Source organism: Chiloscyllium plagiosum, unplaced genomic scaffold (assembly GCF_037043375.1).
Source record: "Chiloscyllium plagiosum isolate Xiang-an unplaced genomic scaffold, Cpla_swu_hap1 HiC_scaffold_33, whole genome shotgun sequence".
Taxonomy (NCBI): Eukaryota; Metazoa; Chordata; class Chondrichthyes; order Orectolobiformes; family Hemiscylliidae; genus Chiloscyllium; species Chiloscyllium plagiosum.
This window is the reverse complement of record NW_028270171.1, coordinates 9,832,086-9,853,400: the sequence shown is the minus strand read 5'-3', so window position 1 is coordinate 9,853,400 and position 21,315 is coordinate 9,832,086. Positions and strand designations below refer to the sequence as shown.

The following is a 21,315-nucleotide window of genomic DNA, read 5'->3' as shown; positions in this document are numbered from 1 at the left end:
ACATAGGCTGGACGGTATTAAGCACATAGTGTCACAGGCTGGCGGATATTACACACGGTAACACAGGCTGGGGCATGTTACACATGGAGTAATAGACGGCTGGAGGGTGTTACATACCGAGTAAGACGGGCTGGAGGGTGTTACACAGAGTAACACAGACTGGAGGGTATTACACACAGTAACACAGGCTCGAGAGTGTTACACACAGAGTAACACAGTCTGCAATCTGTTACACACAGAGTAACACAGTCTGCAATCTGTTACACACAGAGTAACACTGGCTGGAGGGTGTTACACATGGTAATTTTGGCTGGAGGGTGTTGCACACACAGTATCACAGGCTAAAGGGTGTTACACACAGAGTAACATAGGCTGGAGGGTGTTACATATGGTAACATAGGCTGGAGGGTATTACACACACAGTGTCACAGGCTGCAGGGTGTTACACATGGTAACATAGGCTGGAGGGTGTTACACACACAGTGTCACAGGCTGGAGGATATTACACGCAGAGTAACATAGGCTTGAGGGTGTTACATATGGTAACATAGGCTGGAGGGTATTACACACACAGTGTCACAGGCTGCAGGGTGTTACACATGGTAACATAGGCTGGAGGGTGTTACACACACAGTGTCACAGGCTGGAGGATATTACACGCAGAGTAACATAGGCTTGAGGGTGTTACACACACAGTGTCACAGGCTGGAGGATATTACACGCAGAGTAACATAGGCTTGAGGGTGTTACATATGGTAACATAGGCTGGAGGGTATTACACACACAGTGTCACAGGCTGGAGGGTGTTACACACGCAGTAACACAGGCTGGAGGGTGTTACACACAGTAACACAGGCTGGAGGATGTTACACACACAGTAACAGCATGGAGGGTGTTACACACGCAGTAACACAGGCTGGAGGGTGTTACACACAGAGTGACACAGGCTGGAGGGTGTTACACACAGAGTAACATAGGCTGGAGGGTGTTACATATGGTAACATAGGCTGGAGGGTATTACACACACAGTGTCACAGGCTGGAGGGTGTTACACACGCAGTAACACAGGCTGGAGGGTGTTACACACAGTAACAGCATGGAGGGTGTTACACACGCAGTAACACAGGCTGGAGGGTGTTACACACAGAGTGACACAGGCTGGAGGGTGTTACACACAGAGTAACACAGTGTGGAGGGTGTTATGCACACAGTAACACAGGCTGGAGGGTGTTACACACACAGTAACACAGGCTCGAGAGTGTTCCACACAGAGTAACACAGTCTGCAATCTGTTACACACAGAGTAACACTGGCTGGAGGGTGTTACACATGGTAATTTAGGCTGGAGGGTGTTGCACACACAGTATCACAGGCTAAAGGGTGTTACACACAGAGTAACATAGGCTGGAGGGTGTTACACACACAGTGTCACAGGCTGGAGGATATTACACGCAGAGTAACATAGGCTGGAGGGTGTTACACACGGTAACACAGGCTGGAGGATGTTACACACACAGTAACAGCATGGAGGGTGTTACACACGCAGTAACACAGGCTGGAGGGTGTTACACACAGTAACACAGGCTGAAGGGTGTTACACACGGTAACACAGGCTGGAGGGTGTTACACACAGAGTGACACAGGCTGGAGGGTGTTACACACAGAGTAACACAGTGTGGAGGGTGTTATGCACACAGTAACACAGGCTGGAGGGTGTTACACACAGAGTAACACAGGCTGGAGGGTGTTACACACAGAGTAACACAGCATGGAGGGTATTACACAGGCAGTAACACATGCTGGAGGGTGTTACACACAAACTAGTACAGCATGGAGGGTGTTACACACACAGCAACACAGCATGGAGGGTGCTATACATGGGAACACAGGCCGGAGGGTGTTACACACACAGTATCACAGGCTGGAGGGTGCTACTCAGACAGTAACACTGGCTGGGGCGTGTTACACGAGGAGTAACACAGTCTGGAGGGTGTTACATACCGAGTAAGACAGGCTGGAGGATGGTACACACAGAGTAACACAGGCTGGAGGGAGTTCCACACACAATAACACAGGCTGGAGGGTATTACACACGCAGTAACACAGGCTGGAGGGTGTTACACACAGCGTAACACAGGCTGGAGGGTGTTACACATGGTAACACAGGCTGGAGGGTGGCACTCACACAGGTATTATACACAGTAACAAAGGCTGGAGGGAGTGACATACAGAGTAACACATGCTGGAGAGTGTTACACACTCAGGAACATAGGCTGGAGGGTGTTCCACACAGAGTAACAAATGCTGGAGGGTGTTACACACACAGTTACACAGCATGGAGGGTATTACACGGTAACACAGGCTGGAGGGTGTTACAATGCAGTAATACAGGCTGGAGGGTGTTACACACACAGTAACACACGCTGCAGGGTGTTACACATGGTAACACAGGCTGGAGGGTGTTACACACACAGTAACACACGCTGCAGGGTGTTACACATGGTAACACAGGTTGGAGGGTGTTACACACAAAGTAACACAGGCTGCAAACTGTTACACACAGAGTAACACAGGCTGCAGGGTGTTACACATGGTAACATAGGCTGGAGGGTGTTACACACAGAGTAACACAGGCTGCAGGGTGTTACACATGGTAACATAGGCTGGAGGGTGTTACACACACAGTGTCACAGGCTGGATGATATTACACACAGAGTAACATAGGCTGGAGGGTGTTACACATGGTAACACAGGCTGGAGGGTGTTACACACAGAGTAACACAGGCTGGAGGGTGTTACACACAGAGTAACACAGGCTGGAGGGCATTACACATGGTAACACAGGCTGGAGGGTGTTACACACAGAGTAACACAGGCTGGAGTGTGTTACACACACAGTAACACAGCATGGAGGGTATTACAAACAGTAACACAGGCTGGAGAGTGTTACACACAGATTAACACAATCTGGAGGGTGTAACACACAGAGTAACACAGGCTGGCGGGTATTACACACAGTAACACAGGTTGGAGAGAGTTACACACAGAGTAACACAGGCTGCAAACTGTTACACACAGAGTAACACTGGCTGGAGGGTGTTACATACAGAGTAACACAGGCTGGATGGTTTTACGCACACAGAGTAACACAGGCTAGAGGGTGGTACTCACATAGAGTTACACAGCATGGAGGGTGTTACACATGGTAACATAGGCTGGAATGTGTTACACACACAGTATCACAGGCTGGGGGATATTACATACAGAGTAACACAGGCTGGAGAGTGTTACATACAGACTAAGATAGACTGGAGGGTGTTACACACAGAGTAACACAGGCTGGAGGGTGTTAACACACACAGTAAGACAGCATGGAGGGTGTTACAAACAGTAACACAGGCTGGAGGGTGTTACACACAGAGTAACACAATCTGGAGGGTGTTACACACAGAGTAACACAGGCTGGAGTGTGTTACACACACAGTAACACAGCATGGAGGGTGTTACAAACAGTAATACGGCATGCAGGGTGTTACACACAGTAACACAGGCTGGAAGGTGTTACATACAGAGTAACACAGGCTGGAGGGTGTTACACACACAGTAACACAGGCTGGAGGGTGTTACACACAGAATAACACAGGCTGGAGGGCATTACACATGGTAACACAGGCTGGAGGGTGTTACACACAGAATAACACAGGCTGGAGGGCATTACACATGGTAACACAGGCTGGAGGGTGTTACACACAGAATAACACAGGCTGGAGGGCATTACACATGGTAACACAGGCTGGAGGGTGTTACACACAGAGTAACATAGGCTGCAAACTGTTACTCACCGAGTAACACAGGCTGCAGGGTGTTACACACACAGTAACACAGGCTGCAGGGTGTTACACATGGTAACATAGGCTGGAGGGTGTTACACACACAGTGTCACAGGCTGGATGATATTACACACAGAGTAACACAATCTGGAGGGTGTTACACACAGAGTAACACAGGCTGGAGTGTGTTACACACACAGTAACACAGCATGGAGGGTGTTACAAACAGTAATACGGCATGCAGGGTGTTACACACAGTAACACAGGCTGGAAGGTGTTACATACAGAGTAACACAGGCTGGAGGGTGTTACACACACAGTAACACAGGCTGGAAGGTGTTACATACAGAGTAACACAGGCTGGAGGGTGTTACACACACAGTAACACAGGCTGGAGGGTGTTACACACAGAATAACACAGGCTGGAGGGCATTACACATGGTAACACAGGCTGGAGGGTGTTACACACAGAATAACACAGGCTGGAGGGCATTACACATGGTAACACAGGCTGGAGGGTGTTACACACAGAATAACACAGGCTGGAGGGCATTACACATGGTAACACAGGCTGGAGGGTGTTACACACAGAGTAACATAGGCTGCAAACTGTTACTCACCGAGTAACACAGGCTGCAGGGTGTTACACACACAGTAACACAGGCTGCAGGGTGTTACACATGGTAACATAGGCTGGAGGGTGTTACACACACAGTGTCACAGGCTGGATGATATTACACACAGAGTAACACAGGCTGGAGGGTGTTACACATGGTAACATAGGCTGGAGGGTGTTACACACAGAGTAACACAGGCTGCAAACTGTTACACACAGAGTAACACAGGCTGCAGGGTGTTACACACAGAGTAACACAGGCTGGAGGGTGTTACACACAGAGTAACACAGGCTGGAGGGCATTACACATGGTAACACAGGCTGGAGGGTGTTACACATAGAGTAACACAGGCTGGAGGGTGTTACACACAGAGTAACACAGGCTGGAGGGCATTACACATGGTAACACAGGCTGGAGGGTGTTACACACAGAGTAACACAGGCTGGAGGGTGTTACACACAGAGTAACACAGGCTGGAGGGCATTACACATGGTAACACAGGCTGGAGGGTGTTACACATAGAGTAACACAGGCTGCAAACTGTTACACACAGAGTAACACAGGCTGCAGGGTGTTACACACAGAGTAACACAGCATGGAGGGTGTTACAAACAGTAACACAGGCTGGAGAGTGTTACACACAGATTAACACAATCTGGAGAGTGTTACACACAGATTAACACAATCTGGAGGGTGTTACACCCAGAGTAACACAGGCTGGAGGGTATTACACACAGTAACACAGGCTGGAGAGTGTTACACACAGAGTAACACAGGCTGCAAACTGTTACACACAGAGTAACACTGGCTGGAGGGTGTTACATACAGAGTAACACAGGCTGGATGGTTTTACGCACACAGAGTAACACAGGCTAGAGGGTGTTACTCACATAGAGTAACACAGCATGGAGGGTGTTACACATGGTAACATAGGCTGGAGGGTGTTACACACACAGTATCACAGGCTGGGGGATATTACATACAGAGTAACACAGGCTGGAGAGTGTTACATACAGACTAAGATAGACTGGAGGATGTTACACACAGAGTAACACAGGCTGGAGGGTGTTAACAAACACAGTAAGACAGCATGGAGGGTGTTACAAACAGTAACACAGGCTGGAGGGTGTTACACACAGAGTAACACAATCTGGAGGGTGTTACACACAGAGTAACACAGGCTGGAGTGTGTTACACACACAGTAACACAGCATGGAGGGTGTTACAAACAGTAATACGGCATGCAGGGTGTTACACACAGTAACACAGGCTGGAAGGTGTTACATACAGAGTAACACAGGCTGGAGGGTGTTACACATGGTAACACAGGCTGGAGGGTCTTTCACCCACAGTAACACAGGCTGGAGGGTGTTACACACAGAGGAACACAGGCTGGATGGTTTTACGCACACAGAGTAACACAGCATGGAGGGTGTTACACATGGCAACACAGGTTTGAGGGTGTTACACACAGAGTAATACAGCATGGAAGGTGTTACTCACACAATAACACAGGCTGGAGGGTGTTACATACAAAGTAACACAGGCTGGAGGGTGTTACATACAGAGTAACACAGGCTGGATGGTGTTACATACCGAGTAACACAGGCAGAAGAGTGTTACATACAGACTAAGACAGACTGGAGGGTGTTACACAAAGAGTAACACAGGCTGGAGGGTATTACACACACAGTAACACAGCATGGAGGGTGTTACAAACAGTAACACAGGCTGGAGGGTGTTACACACAGAGTAGCACAATCTGGAGGGTGTTACACACAGAGTAACAGAGGCTGGCGGGTGTTACACACAGAGTAACACAGGCTGGAGGGTATTACACACAGTAACACAGGCTGGACAGTGTTACACACACAGTAACACAAGCTGCAATCTGTTACACACAGAGTAACACTGGTTGGAGGGTGTTACATACAGAGTAACACAGGCTGGAGGGTGTTACACATGGTAACACAGGCTGGAAGGTGTTACATACTGAGTAACACAGGCTGGAGGGTGTTACATACAGAGTAACACAGGCTGGAGGGTGTTACATACTGAGTAACACAGGCTGGAGGGTGTTACATACAGAGTAACACAGGCTGGAGGGTGTTACATACCGAGTAACACATTCTGAGAGCTGGTACAACTAGACACGTAGGTTCTCACGCTCTCTTTCCATTTGTTCCTCGCGATGTTCTTTATTCAGTCATTGTTGGGGGTGTTATTCAGAATGTACCATCCCTTTCGCTGGTTAACCTCAGAGAGTCTGTGTTGGTGCCTGGAGCTCAGCATCCGAGGCTGAGTGTGAAGGTATTTCTGACTGCCTGCAGTATTAGGAATTGATGGAGAGAAAGAAGGTGTGTTTGAGCGGTGGGAGGGTTGTCTATGTGTAGGGTTCCCCCCTCCCACCTCACAATGGGAGTGTTGGGTCACAGTGGGGTCTCAAACTCTCCATTGACATCACAAGGGGGTTTGGGTGGCGGTGGAGAATGGTGTTTGGGGAGCTATTGGATGGTATTAGGAAATAATTTTGTTGTCCTCCATTGTCATTGATAACCTTACAAAGAGCAAGGGCCTCTGTCTGTGCCCAGCCACATCCCGACAGTGGAGAGATTTCCAATTGTTTGTAATTTGTTTTTGAAAGCTAAAGGCCGTACAACTAAAATGGATCCTACCAAAAATCCCGGTAAGTTCAAGCCTGAGAAGTATTAGTGCTAGCATTAACTACCTGCCGATTCAAAACTCACATGGCCTGCTCTTCCATGCCCTTTTCCTGTCTGTCTCCTGCCCCCGACTTCCTGATCCTCTTCCTTCCCCGGACAGTAGTCACACAGTAAAATGGAAATAAGTTGCATTTGTATGGCACCTCTCACATTCTCCGGATGTTCCAAAATACATTACAGCCAATGGAAACATTTGGAAGTGTGGTGTCTGTTGTGATGTGGGAGAGCTGGCAGTCAAGCTGTGCACAGTAAGCCCCCACAAACAGCAAAGCAATAATGACCAAATTATCCTTACTTCAGGTATTTGGTTGAAAGATTAGGCAAGGCATGTGCACACAAACTCACATATGCATACAAGCACATACACTGGGCACATCCACACAAGCATATACACATGCACATGTGCACATCAAAACATACTCAGGCACATGCACATGGGTACATACAAATGTATGTACACAGATACATTTATTCAAGAGACACATGTTCATGTGTCTACACGCGTGTACACAAGCAGTCACTCATTTTTGTGTCTCTGCACATGCATACACTCACATGTACGCAGAAGCGCACACACATGATCACAGATGTTCACATGCTCATGTTTGTACATTCTTCTTGTGTACGCACATGCACCTTTACTTGTATACACATGCTGACATGTATACACAGTCTCTCATGCTCACATTTGCATGTATGCACAGACACATGTATAGACACACACGCTGATTTGTATACATGCACGCACATACAGATGCACATAAAACCGGTCCTTCAGTTTAATTTCACAAACACCATTATGAAACTGATTTGTATCCTTCCCAGATAACGCCCAGAGTATCGACCCAGGGGAAACATCCAGAATGCATTTCAATCTCCTCAGTGAGACCATCAATGCCACCAAAACCGGCCGGTCTACCATCTTTAAGTCAGCGTAGGTACAGAGGAATGTTCACACAGATGTGCTTCATGTTGCAATCTAATATCCCCCACTTGTTGTGTCTAATCTCTCCAGCAGCAGAGTCGTAAGTGAAAAGCAATGCTTTAGACAAGTCTAGGTAGAATTTGGAGTGTGTTGCAATCCCAGTCAATGTTCAGTTATGTCCCTGAGAGAGAGGGGACTGAGAGACACCAGTCAGTGCGCAGATATCTCTCTGAGAGAGAAGGGACTGAGAGACACCAATCAGTGTACAGATATCCCCCTGAGAGAGAGTGCCCTGAGATATACCAAGTAAAACAATCACACAACACCAGGTTATAGTCCAACAGGTTTATTTGGAAGCATGAGTTTTCAGAGTGTTGCTCCTTCAACCATCTGATGAAGGAGCAGCACTCCAAAAGCTAGTGCTACCAAGTAAACCTGTTGCACTATAACCTAGTGTTAGGCAAAAGTGAGGACTGCAGATGCTGGAAACCAGAGTTTAGATCAGAGTGGTGCTGGCAAAACACAACAGGTCAGGCAGCATCTGAGGAGCAGGAAAATCGACGTTTCGGTCAAAAGCCCTTCGTCAGGAATAGAGACAGGAAATCTCCAGGGTGGAGAACCTCTTCAAGGTAGGCATCCTTGCAAGAGGATTCGCAGTAAGGTTAAAATTAACTAGGCAAAAGTGAGGACTGCAGATGCTGGAAACCAGAGTTTAGATCAGAGATCAGATCTATAACTTAGTGTTGTGTGATTTTTAACTTTATACACCCCAGTCCAACACCGGCACCTCCAAATCATGAGAGACACCAGTCAGTGAACAGATGTCTCCCTGAGAGAGGGGTAACTGAAAGACACTGGTCAGTATACAGATACCTCCCTGAGAGAGGGGTAACTGAGAAACACCAGTGAGCATGTAGTTATCTCCTGAGCGAGGGGGAACCAAGAGACACCAATCAGTATATAGAGATCTGCCTGAGAGAGGGTATCTGAGAGATACCATTCAGTATGCAGATATCTCTTGGGAGAGAGGGGACTGAGGGACACCAATCAGTATACAAAGATCTCCCTGAGAGGGGGGGGGGCACTGAGAGACACCTGTCAGTGTGACAGAGATCTCCCTGAGAGACAGGGGACAGAGAGACACCAGTCAGTGTGACAGAGATCTCCATGAGAGAGGGGGCATTGAGAGATGCCAGTCAGTGTGACAGAGATCTCCCTGAGAGAGGGGGCACTGAGAGACGAAAGTCAGTGTGACAGAGATCTCCATGAGAGAGGGGGCACTGAGAGACGCCAGTCAGTGTGACAGATATCTCCCTGAGAGAGGGGGCACTGAGAGACATCAGTCAGTGTGACAGAGATCTCCCTGAGAGAGGGGGCACTGAGAGACTCCAATTAGCGTACAGATACATCCCTAAAGAGACTGGATACAGAGAAACTCCTGCTAGAGTGCTGAACTTTGTTAAACATCATTTTACAATATTGTATTTTGTGGTGCCTACAATAGGAAGAAACATTTGAAGCAATTCATTTCCAAATACGAATCTCTGGATACGGAAATGCCAGGAATTCGAAAGTTTCAGGATACGCCTCAGTCACAGCCATTGACCATTTGTGTGGAATGCCCGGTAAATACTCAATCCTCTCTCTCAGTTACTCTGGTCTTCAGGGACCTCGCGACTCCATCTTGCATCATGAAGTCACCTTCGTTTTATCATCCCCTGTTTCTTTACATTTCTCTGAAATTGTGTTTTCATTCTTCTTTCCCCTCCGTCTGTCTGACAACAACGTTCGGAACCCCTCCTTCGAAGTTCAGTGCTCTGTCCTGTCACCTTGCATGTTTATTTTCCCCTAATTTCCCATCCCATCTCGTTTCGACCATCCTTGTGGGAAAGGAGCTCCTGGTCATTACCACTCACTGTTTTATAAAACCTCTGTCACATTCCTCCTGTCTCAGTTGAACCCTTTAAAGCTGTTATTGGAATACCTTTTAAGACCATAAGAAATAAGAAGAAGAGTTGGCTGTTTGGCCCCCTCCAGTCAGCTCCTCCATTCAATAGGATCGTGGCTGATCCGACATTCCTCACGACCACCTTCCTGCAATTTCTCCATAACGCTGGATTCCCCTACCGTGAACGATCATGACCTGCATATCTTTTCCCATATGATGATCAAGAATCTACATCTCTCATATCATTTCTTTATCTAACTTGTCTAAACCTGTCTTAAAGGAGAAAGTGAGGACTACAGATGCTGGAGATCAGAGCTAAAAATGTGTTGCTGGAAAAGCACAGCAGGTCAGGCAGCATCCAAGGAGCAGGAGAATCGACGTTTCGGGCATGAGCCCGTCTTCAGGAATGAGGAAAGTGTGTCCAGCAGGCTAAGATAAAAGGTAGGGAGGAGGGACTTGGGGGAGGGGCGTTGGAAATGCGGTAGGTGGAAGGAGGTCAAGGTGAGGGTGATAGGCCGGAATGGGGGTGGGGGCGGAGAGGTCAGGAAGAAGATTGCAGGTTAGGAAGGCGGTGCTGAGTTCGAGGGTTGGGACTGAGACAAGGTGGGGGGAGGGGAAATGAGGAAACTGGAGAAATCTGAGTTCATCCCTTGTGGTTGGAGGGTTCCTAGGCGGAAGATGAGGCGTTCTTCCTCCAACCGTCGTGTTGCTATGGTCTGGCGATGGAGGAGTCCAAGGACCTGCATGTCCTTGGTGGAGTGGGAGGGGGAGTTGAAGTGTTGAGCCATGGGGTGGTTGGGTTGGTTGGTCTGGGTGTCCCAGAGGTGTTCTCTGAAACGTTCCGCAAGTAGGCGGCCTGTCTCCCCAATATAGAGGAGGCCACATCGGGTGCAGCGGATGCAATAAATGATGTGTGTGGAGGTGCAGGTGAATTTGTGGCGGATATGGAAGGATCCCTTGGTGCCTTGGAGGGAAGTAAGGGGGGAGGTGTGGGTGCAAGTTTTGCATTTCTTGCGGTTGCAGGGGAAGGTGCCGGGAGTGGAGGTTGGGTTGGTGGGGGGGTGTGGACCTGACGAGGGAGTCACGGAGGGAGTGGTCTTTTCGGAACGCTGATAGGGGAGGGGAGGGAAATATATCTCTGGTGGTGGGGTCCGTTTGGGGTCCGTTAACACGGACATTTACTATAAACCAACCGACTCCCACAGCTACCTAGATTACACCTCCTCCCACCCTGCCCCCTGTAAAAACGCCATCCCATATTCCCAATACCTTCGTCTCCGCCGCATATGCTCCCAGAAGGACCAGTTCCAATACCGTACAACCCAGATGGTCTCCTTCTTGAAAGACCGCAATTTCCCCCCAGACCTGATCGACGATGCCCTCCACCGCATCTCCTCCACTTCCCGCTCCTCAGCCCTTGAGCCCCGCCCCTCCAACAGCCACCAGGACAGAACCCCACTGGTCCTCATCTACCACCCCACCAACCTCCATATATAGCATATCATCCGTCATCATTTCCGCCACCTCCAAACGGACCCCACCACCAGGGATATATTTCCCTCCCCTCCCCTATCAGCGTTCCGAAAAGACCAGTCCCTCCGTGACTCCCTCATCAGGTCCACACCCCCCACCAACCCAACCTCCACTCCCGGCACCTTCCCCTGCAACCGCAAGAAATGCAAAACTTGCACCCACACCTCCCCCCTTACTTCCCTCTAAGGCCCCAAGGGATCCTTCCATATTCGCCACAAATTCACCTGCACCTCCACACACATCATCTATTGCATCCGCTGCACCCGATGTGGCCTCCTCAATATTGGGGAGACAGGCCGCCTACTTGCGGAATGTTTCAGAGAACACCTCTGGGAAACCCGGACCAACCAACCCAACCACCCTGTGGCTCAACACTTTAACTCCCCCTCCCAATCCACCAAGGACATGCAGATCCTTGGACTCCTCCATTGCCAGACCATAGCAACATGACGGTTGGAGGAAGAACGCCTCATCTTCTGCCTAGGAACCCTCCAACCACAAGGGATGAACTCAGATTTCTCCAGTTTCCTCATTTCCCCTCCCCCCACCTTGTCTCAGTCAAATCCCTCGAACTCAGCACCGCCTTCCTAACCTGCAATCTTCTTCCTGACCTCTCCGCCCCCACCCCCACTCCGGCCTATCACCCTCACCTTGACCTCCTTCCACCTACCGTATTTCCAACATTCCTCCCCCAAGTCCCTCCTCCCTACCTTTTATCTTAGCCTGCTGGATACACTTTCCTCATTCCTGAAGAAAGGCTCATGCCCGAAACATCAATTCTCCTGCTCCTTGGACGCTGCCTGACCTGCTGCGCTTTTCCAGCAACACATTTTAAACCTGTCTTAATCTTGTACACCTCAATCAAATTTCTCCTCAATCTCCTTTCCTCCAAGGTGTACATCTCTGGCGTCCCCAGTCTAAACTTGAAGCAGGATTAGAGTGGTGCTGGAAAAGCACAGCAGGTCAGGCAGCATCCGAGGAGCAGAAATGTCTCCGCACTCGAACCGTTCAAAGCATGTTTTCTGCTTGCTTTCGCTTTCACAGGGGCAATGTTCCTGATTTATCCTTGAGAATGCCGACAGCCCAGTCCTGTAGACACAGGGAGAGCTCAGACACACCAATGGGGACCTGTGTTTCCAACCCTTCCGTGGTACTAAAGCTTTAAGGACAGAATTGTAGGAATTTTCTACACAGCAAGGTCTCGACCAACCAGAGTCAACTTGCAAACCTATCTGCAAACTGTACTCATTGTCCTTTGAATGGTTGAGCTGATTTGAAATGTTGCATTCTTGCATCTGTCCTGATCAAGCTCAAGACAAAAAGATTCAGAAACAGAAAATAAAATCCAGCAGACACTGGATATCTGAAGCGAAAACAGAAATTGCTGGAGAAACTCAGCAGATCCAGCAGCATACGCGGAGAGAGAAACAGAATTAACATTTCAGATTCAGTGACCCTTCTTCAGAACTTCAGTTAACTCTGTTTCTCTCTCTCTCTCTACATAACACTGCCACAGCTGCTGAGTTTCTCCAACCATTTCTGTTTTAGCTTCAGAAAGTTGTTGCTCTTTTCAGCCAGATTCAAGAACAGTTGAATTTTGCCGCAAGTTTTATAGAACGTGATTTGAAAAATGTGTGCTTTTAGTTTAATTTTCTTTGCGATTCCTGTCTGTTTGACTGCTGTAATTATTGGAAATTAAGGTGAAAAGATAAAGGAGGTTTGATTGACAGTCAAGTGTCAGCCAATCAGGTTGTGGTTCACCTTCCGAATGGGAAGGCAGGCACAAAGATGATGGACCGGTTAGGTGGCCAATGACAGAATAGTGGCACCTCCATATCAGGATCATGTAAAGAAGGGTCATATGGAGTAAGGAGGTTGGCCAGGGACTGGGGGTTACATGATGAAATCTCCAGGAATCGGTGTGGTTAGAGTTGGCAACTCAGGGTTTGATGGGGACAGTGTAGAGATAGTTTTGCTTTCAGTTTAAAAAAATAGAGAGCGCTTTACTTTATATCTAACCCAGCTCTACCTTTCTTGGGGATATTGGATGGGGGCTGTGTAGCGTGGGCTTTACTTTCAGGTTAAAATGTATAAGGAGCTTTAATTTCAGTTCTAAAAGAGTAGGGAGAGCTTTACTGTGTGTCTAGCTCTACACTTCCCTGATGAAGGGCTTTTGCCTGAAATGTCGATTTTCCTGCTCCTCGGATGCTGCCTGACCTGCTGTGCTTTTCCAGTACTACATTCTTGACTCTGATCTCCAGCATCTACAGTACTCACTTTTGCCTAGTCCTATACTGTACCTATCCTGGGAGTGTTTGATGGGAATTTTACTTTCAGTTTAAAAGAGGAGAGTTGACAAACCCTGCAGAGTGTCCCAGCTTAGGGGACTCAGTTCAGTTGTATCAACATTGCAGGAAGTCAGCTCTGGGAACCCCCCCCCAGCAGTGACTAAACAACAACACACTCACTGCTGTTAGTAAACAGTCAGGTTGATGAGAGTTAATTGCCATTTTAAGTGCTAATTATCCGTGGAATTCCTATCATTAGGGGAAAGGTGGAAATGTGGATGTAGTTTCTGCTTTGCTGACTATTCACACTTATAATTCAGAAAAAATAAAGCAGTCACAAAAAAAATGATTAAAATAAAACAAAGAGCTGTTGGATGCTGGAAATCTGAAACAAAAGCAGGAATTACTGGAGAAACTCAGGAGCTCTGGCAGCATCTATGGACAGAAAGCAGAGTGACCATTTCTGAAGGAAGATTATTGGACTCGTAACATTAAATCTGCTTTCGGTCCACAGATGCTGCCAGAGCTCCTGGGTTTCTCCAGTAATTCCTGCTTTTGTTTCAGATTTCCAGCATCCAACAGCTTTGTTTTATTAGCTGCTTTCCCTTGTTTCGACTCTTCCCTCTTGTCCTGGAGTCATGCTGGGCCACACATCCACAGCACTGTCTGGTACCCCTTCCACACCGACATCATCTCAGTCAGTGCATGGCATGAGCTGTTCGACCATGGGGGACTGGGATGGTCAGGTGCATTCACCTTTGCCTCTCCATTGCTTCCTCCACATGGTCCGGAGGCATGACAGGGCTGGTTGGGAATGGAAACTCGAGCCAACCCGTCCTCAGCACCGTGCTGGCCAGGTTTCTGACATGAACTGTGTTGCCCCGGATGGAGCCCATGCCTCAGATAAGCCAGGAGCTGTATCACTGTGGCGTTGGTACACCGAGACTGCTTATGTCCGCTTGCAGCCATGACTGTTTAGCTTCATTTACAAGGCACGATGGAAAACTATGATACAGCGCCTTTCACAATCTCAAGATACCTTCTGGCCAATTAAATACATCACTGAAGTGTCAGCATTGCTAAAACTTGGCAGCAAGTCCCACAAACAGTGATGTGATAATGACCAGATCCTCTGCTTCTTTTTGGGGTGATATAGTTTGAAGGATAAATATCTGTTTTAGGACACTTGGAAGAACTCCCCTGCTTTGCATAATGTCAGGCGAATCTTTCAGAACCGCCTGATGGAACAGACGCGCCCACAGTGCACTGTTCTATTTGAAAGATGGCATCTCTGACAGTGCAGCATTCCCTCAGTGCTGGATTCAATCCTCAGATCTCTGCCATGGGACCTGAATGCACAACTTTCTGCCTCTGAGTCTGGACTGCTCCCTACCATATCATGGTGTAGCCTCTAGGGTTGTTTGGCAAGAGCAGTCTTCGCTGTTGGAAAGAGCCAAGGTGGGACTTGACATCTGTCAAGTGTTCCAGGCCAGTCTCAGGTTGCTAATTTCCCAGGATTGCCCCTGAGGATGCCAAGAATCAGAGGGTAATCTCCCAGGACCCCGACTTGCAAGAGAAAACTTAAAGGACCATTAAAAAATGTGCTTATTTTCCATTCTATTCATAAAATTATTGAAGGTGGATAAAGAGACTTCTTTTGATCACAGGTCAAAAATCATCTGTTCAGGGAACAGAGAATCTGTTGGGTGTCCAGCTGGAGGGAGAGTTGGGAATGGGCAGGAAGTTACGTGATGAAATATGGCCAAACAGGAGTTGGCAACCACTGGAAACTGAGGGTGAGGCCTTACTCATTGCTCGCCCTGTTCCTTCCAGCCTGACTTGGATCTGACACACCAGGACATCATGACAGCAGCAGAGAGTATCCTTCCTAATGCCTTTGCGCTCGGGAAAATCACCAGCATCCAGTTCGAAAACGTGAATGTCATCTGTGGCTCGTCGGGCCTGAAGAACAGGTAGGGTGGAAGGATAGGGCTAGGATGAGGGGTATTGGGGTGAAGGTGGAGGCCACTACCACCGCCTGACACCTTTCCAAGGCGGCTCAGGTGTCAGCACAAAGCTTCGGTTTGGATGGGGAGGAGACTAGGGAGTGGGTGAAAGGGATGTTCGTGAGGATGGTGGGTGAGGCTGCCCTTACCCCATCTCAAGCATGGCTCTCACGTGCGAAACGGGTAAACGATGGCACTCTGAGGGCACCTGCAGAAGGACAATTGTGTGGGACCACGAAGCCTTGGTAGTTGAATAACCAGATAATGGGTTTATTAGGGCTGTGGTGGGGTGTGGGCATTGGAAGGAAAAGGTTATTACTTGCAGGCCACTTGGAGTGAGTGTTGAAGAGTGACTGGAGCTCAGGACTCACACTGTTGCCACCCAGCCCTGCTCCCCATTCCCTCTACAATTCCCTATCTCAAAGGGGGAATGATCTCCCATTCAATTCATTCCATGACCCCTTCCATGACCCACTCCCTCTCTGTCCTGAGAAAGTAGCTCAACTGTTGGATATACCAGCTACTCTCTTGTTAAAGCAAAGAGCAACATCCCTGTTTGAGTTTCTGTTCTACATTCTGTTGGTTGGTATGCATCAGACTTTTTACCTTCACACCGTGAAGAATAACAGCTTCCATTTGATTTCAGCTGACAGGCTGTGACAGAGAGCTCTTGTGGTGCGGTGATAATGCCTCTACCTCTGAGCCAGGAGGCCTGGATTCAAGACCCACTTTCTCCAGAGTTAAAAGATCACAACACCAGGTTATAGTCCAACAGGATTAATTGGAAGCACTAGCTTTCGGAGCGCTGCTCCTTCATCAGGGACAATCACCTGATGAAGGAGCGTCACTCCGAAAGGTAGTGTTTCCAATTAAACCTGATGGACTATAACCAGGTGTTGTGTGATTTTTAACTTTGTACACCCTAGTCCAACACCGGCATCTCCAAATCATTCTCTCTGTGTACTAAATTTCTGGACCGGTTGATTAAAGAACATTTGTAGGATCTGATGGGTCAGTTTAAACTAAGTCACTGGACAGACTGTACGAAGCTTTGTAAAGCAGCCCCTCAAGTAAGTGTCTTCCCCACTCCGGTCAAGTGCATTTTATGGCAAAGTCATTTCGAACACAGACTTAACTATTTGCAAGAACAGGTCAGCTCTTTAAGTTACTTCTTGTCTGACCTACCCATTAGAGAAAAGGAAATACATCCTCACTGGGATGTATTCTGTATTGGTACCTAAGGATGTTTAACACCATGGCTGCAAGGTGATACACACCTGGGTTTCTTGTCAGCAACACAGGATCATAGGGCTTAGGAATGTAAGAGCCAAAGTAGGCTATTCAGCCCTTCCAGGCTGCTTGTCCCACATTCCTCCCCCTGTACACCTCATTCAATGAGATCAGGTTCTGGTCTCAGCTCCACTTGCCTGTCTGTCCCCACCTCCTCCCCACAAGAGGGAGATGGAGTTCTGGTGGTAATGCCACTGGACTAGTAATCCAGAACCCCAGGTCAATGTTAAGGTGACATGGATTTGAATCCCACTGTGGCAGAGGGTGAGATTTGAACTTGATAATATTTTTTTAAAATTTGGAATAAAAAGCTTGCCCAATGGCGACCAGTGCAGATTGTCGTAAAACCCCATCTGGGTCACTAATGTCCTTTAGGGAAGGAAATCTCCTGTCTTTACCAAGTCTGGCCAACACTCGACTCCAGACCCACAGCGCTCTGGGTCAGCCAGTGATGTCCACATCCCATGATGAAATAAAACAAAACTTCAATCAAAAATCTCAGTCTGTAATAAATGTGCATTTTAAATACGAAGCCAGATTTGTGCTCTGCCTTTTGTGATCAACAAAAGCTTGTTTTGTATATTGTATTGCTCAAAATAAGATCTTTCTTTTAATAGAATTTAAATGATTAACATTGTACACCAATAAAATGCATGTGCTTTTTTTTTGCCTATGTGACAGTCACTAAGTGCATTGCTTTTGGGTATTGTGTTTTTAAAACTAAATTGCACAATATTTATTTTGTAAATGTGGTGATGTTGAATACTTTGAGCATTGCTTTCAAACGAAGACCCAGGCTTCATGTCCATCTGAGGAAGAGAGTTCAACTCCCAGACCACAGCCCTCAGAGAAAGGAGTTCTCATCTCTTAAACTGTGCCCCTGCTTTTAGTCTCCCTGCTAAAGGAAACATCCTCTAATATCCACTCTATCCAGTTCCCTTTTGCATGTTGCAATAAGATAGAATCTCTGCAGTGTGGAGCAGGCCCATCGAGTCCACATTGACCCTCCGAAGAGCATCCCACCCAGACTCACACCCCTATCCTATCCCTGTAACCCTGCATTTCCCATGGCTCACTCACCTAGCCTGCACATCCATGGACACTATGGGTAATGTAGCATGGACAATCCACCTAACCTGCACATCTTTGGACTCTCAATAGATGTCCTCTCATTCTTCTAAAACTCTAGTGGAAAAGGGCCTAACCTGTTCAGCCTTTTTAGAATGGGAAGCTTAATGAGTCAGTTAAAGCCATAGCCTCTTCAGTGAGGCTATCTCTTGGCAGTAAGGCAGTCCTCTCCAGTAATTCACCAACTGGACTGATTGTTGTCCCCCACACAGTATCAATTTCTGACCCCCCCATCCTTCCCACTTTTGACCCTGAGACAAAGTCTCAAAATCCATAGGCAGCATTCCACACTGCATTTTCCCACTGAACACTTCCGAAGCAGGGATATCGGTCAGTTTCCAGGGGAGGGAATGTCAGAGAACCTTAGAGGAGAACAATCAAAGACCACCAAAACTAATGACTTGGTCACCACTCGATTGTTGATCGTGGGAGCCAACTATGAAAAGGCATTTCCTACACAACAGCATTGATTACACTTTAAAAGGCACTTGATGTGCTGCAAAGCGCTCTGGAATGCCCTGAGGTCGAGTAACATGGAATGGGAATTAAAGTTCTCCTTTCCCTGATTTCAGGTGGCTGATAAATATTTCGGATTTCCAAACGAGAAGTTTGTTCCTCAATTCTGGACTGGTCATTAAGAAGATGTACATGGCAGTGCAGCGTTACGATGACCTCTTGATGGAGGACTACAAACTTCACCTCCGCAGGGCGATGGCACAGAAGAAAGTCCTGGAGACACTCAATGAGACAGCGAATCTGGGTGTGAAATCCAGGTAGACACCAGCCTGACTCTGGGCTTGGGGAGGATGGTCGCTGACAGCGGGTGGGAAAAACATGCCTCATTTGCTGCTAGGTATAAAAACAATAAACATTGTAAAATAAATAAATTATTGTTCTTCTTTTTTACATGTTGCCCTGTCTTTTTATTCACATCGCTGTTGAGGAATTTCAGTTTCATCAAGAGGAAGAGGTGAGCCACTCTGTTCAAAAACCCCTTCCCAAAATGACAGGACAGCTACAACCTAGTTACTGTTAAACATCTGATACAGAGTAAAGCTCCTTCTACATTCTCACCATCAAATAACAGGCTTGCCCTCAGAGCAAAGCACCCTCCAACTCTTTTAGACTGAAAGTAAAGTTACTCTTACACTGTCCCCATCAAAACCTCACATTCGGCAGCAACATGGGGTTAGATACAGAGTAAAGCTCCTCCTACTGTTTTGAACTAAAAAATAAACTGAAAGTAAAGCTCCCTCAACACTGGCCCCGTCAAACATAACCTGGACAGGTACAGCACGGAGCTAGATGCACAGTAAACCTCCACTGTTGCACTGTTCCCATCAAACACTAAAGAATAGGTATAACAAAGGCTAGATTGAGAATAAAGCACCCCTAATCTTTTAGATTGAAAGTATAAAGATAGCTCTCCACATCAGACACTCATAGGACAAGTACAGCATAGGGGTTAGATGTAGAACAAAGCTCTCTCTATTCTTTTAAACTAAAAGTAAAGCTCCCTTAACATTGTCCCCATCAAATCCTCCCAGCGAAATTATAACATATTAAGTACAGAGTAAAGTTTTCTTTGCTCATTTAAACTGCACTCCCAGGACAGGTACAGCATGGGGTTAGATAAAGTGAAGCTCCTTTTATTTTTTTTCAACTGAAAGTAAAGCTCACTGCACGGTCCTCATCCAACACTTCCGCACAGTTACAACATGGGCTTAGATACTGAGTAAATCTTGCTCTGCCATTCAGAGAATGTTTAACTTGGAATGGGCCAGTTATGAAGAAACTTCAGGCTTGTAACTCCTGAGGTTTAGAAAAGCAAGCGTTGCCTTGATCAAAGTACGTTAGCTCTTGATGTATCTTGGTAGGGGGCATTTGGGGGAATCAGAGGGCTGTGAATCTTTGGAACTCTTGCGAGGCAGTGGACTGAGAGTCTTTGAATATTTTCAATGCAGCAGTAGATACAGCCTTGATACGGAAGAGGGTGAAAGGTTACTGACAGGAATGTGAAGCAATCAGATCAGCCAAAGTCTTATTGAATGGTGGAGCCGGCTACTATTTGCCATGCTACTATTCCTAGTTCCTATGGTTACAATTCAATTCCCTACAACCTAATTCACAGGATAAGTTGGCTGGGAGAGTTAAGTAACAAGTGGTGTCCTGGGATTTCCTCAGCTTGTTGCACATTCTGTCTGCACTCTGTTATTTCCCTCTGTTAACATAAGACAGAGTGTTCCCATGCCTGGATTAGCACTTCATGATCTCACAACTAGACATTACAGTTACACAATCCTTTATCTGAAATCCTTGGGGTCAATTGTTTTTCAGAATTCGGAATTTTTCAGATTTCGGAATAAATGACATTTTCACAGTGAAATTAAAAAAAAACTTACCAAACAGCAGACGCACGTGTGACTAGTACAAGCGCTGAGACGCAATTGACGCCTGCCAGTGTTGGACCATGCCACCATGTCACATCCGTGTGATGTGGGTCGAGTGGATGTGGAGTTGGGTCATCCATTCACACACCAAAATGATGCTCCACACTCCACTAAACAATATTTCGGAGCTTTTCGGATTTTGGACAAAGGATTGTGTACCTCTACCACAGAATGATGGCTGAAAATTAAGTTGAAAAGACAGCTACAAGTGTTTCCAGTTTCTTGTGACTTTGAATCCTGATGCTTGTTTTTGTAAAGGGTTGTATGTGGAATGGCACAGTCATTGGTCCATGACTTTAATCAGTCGAAGGGTTGTAAATGTGGTTTCTTTCAATATAATGATGCCAACCCAGACAACTACATAATCGCCATCCACACTCTCCCCCTGACCCTTATACCCTCCATGCCAAGATATGTGCCCCCACCCACTCCCCCTGACCCATGTAAACTTAATGCCAACTCATGCCTCCATTCATTACTTAGGCCTTGTGTGCTGCATGAAAAAGTTTTCTCTAATCTCCTCATATCTCCTTTATTTCCTATACTTTACCCTTTCAAGAGCGAGAGTGTTTTCTCC

General features: G+C 47.2%; 1 protein-coding gene across 1 annotated transcript in view; it reads left to right on the top strand.

The window, feature by feature from the left end:
* Positions 1–19,065, top strand: part of LOC122542014 (putative uncharacterized protein C19orf81) — a 36,299-nt gene extending 17,234 nt beyond the window's left edge. Inside the window, exons 2-4 of the mRNA XM_043679306.2 lie at positions 9,600–9,720; positions 15,698–15,837; positions 18,861–19,065. Coding sequence (XP_043535241.2) covers positions 9,600–9,720; positions 15,698–15,837; positions 18,861–19,065 — 466 coding nt within the window. The remainder of the gene's footprint in view (positions 1–9,599; positions 9,721–15,697; positions 15,838–18,860) is intronic.
* The last annotated feature ends 2,250 nt before the right edge of the window (positions 19,066–21,315 follow it).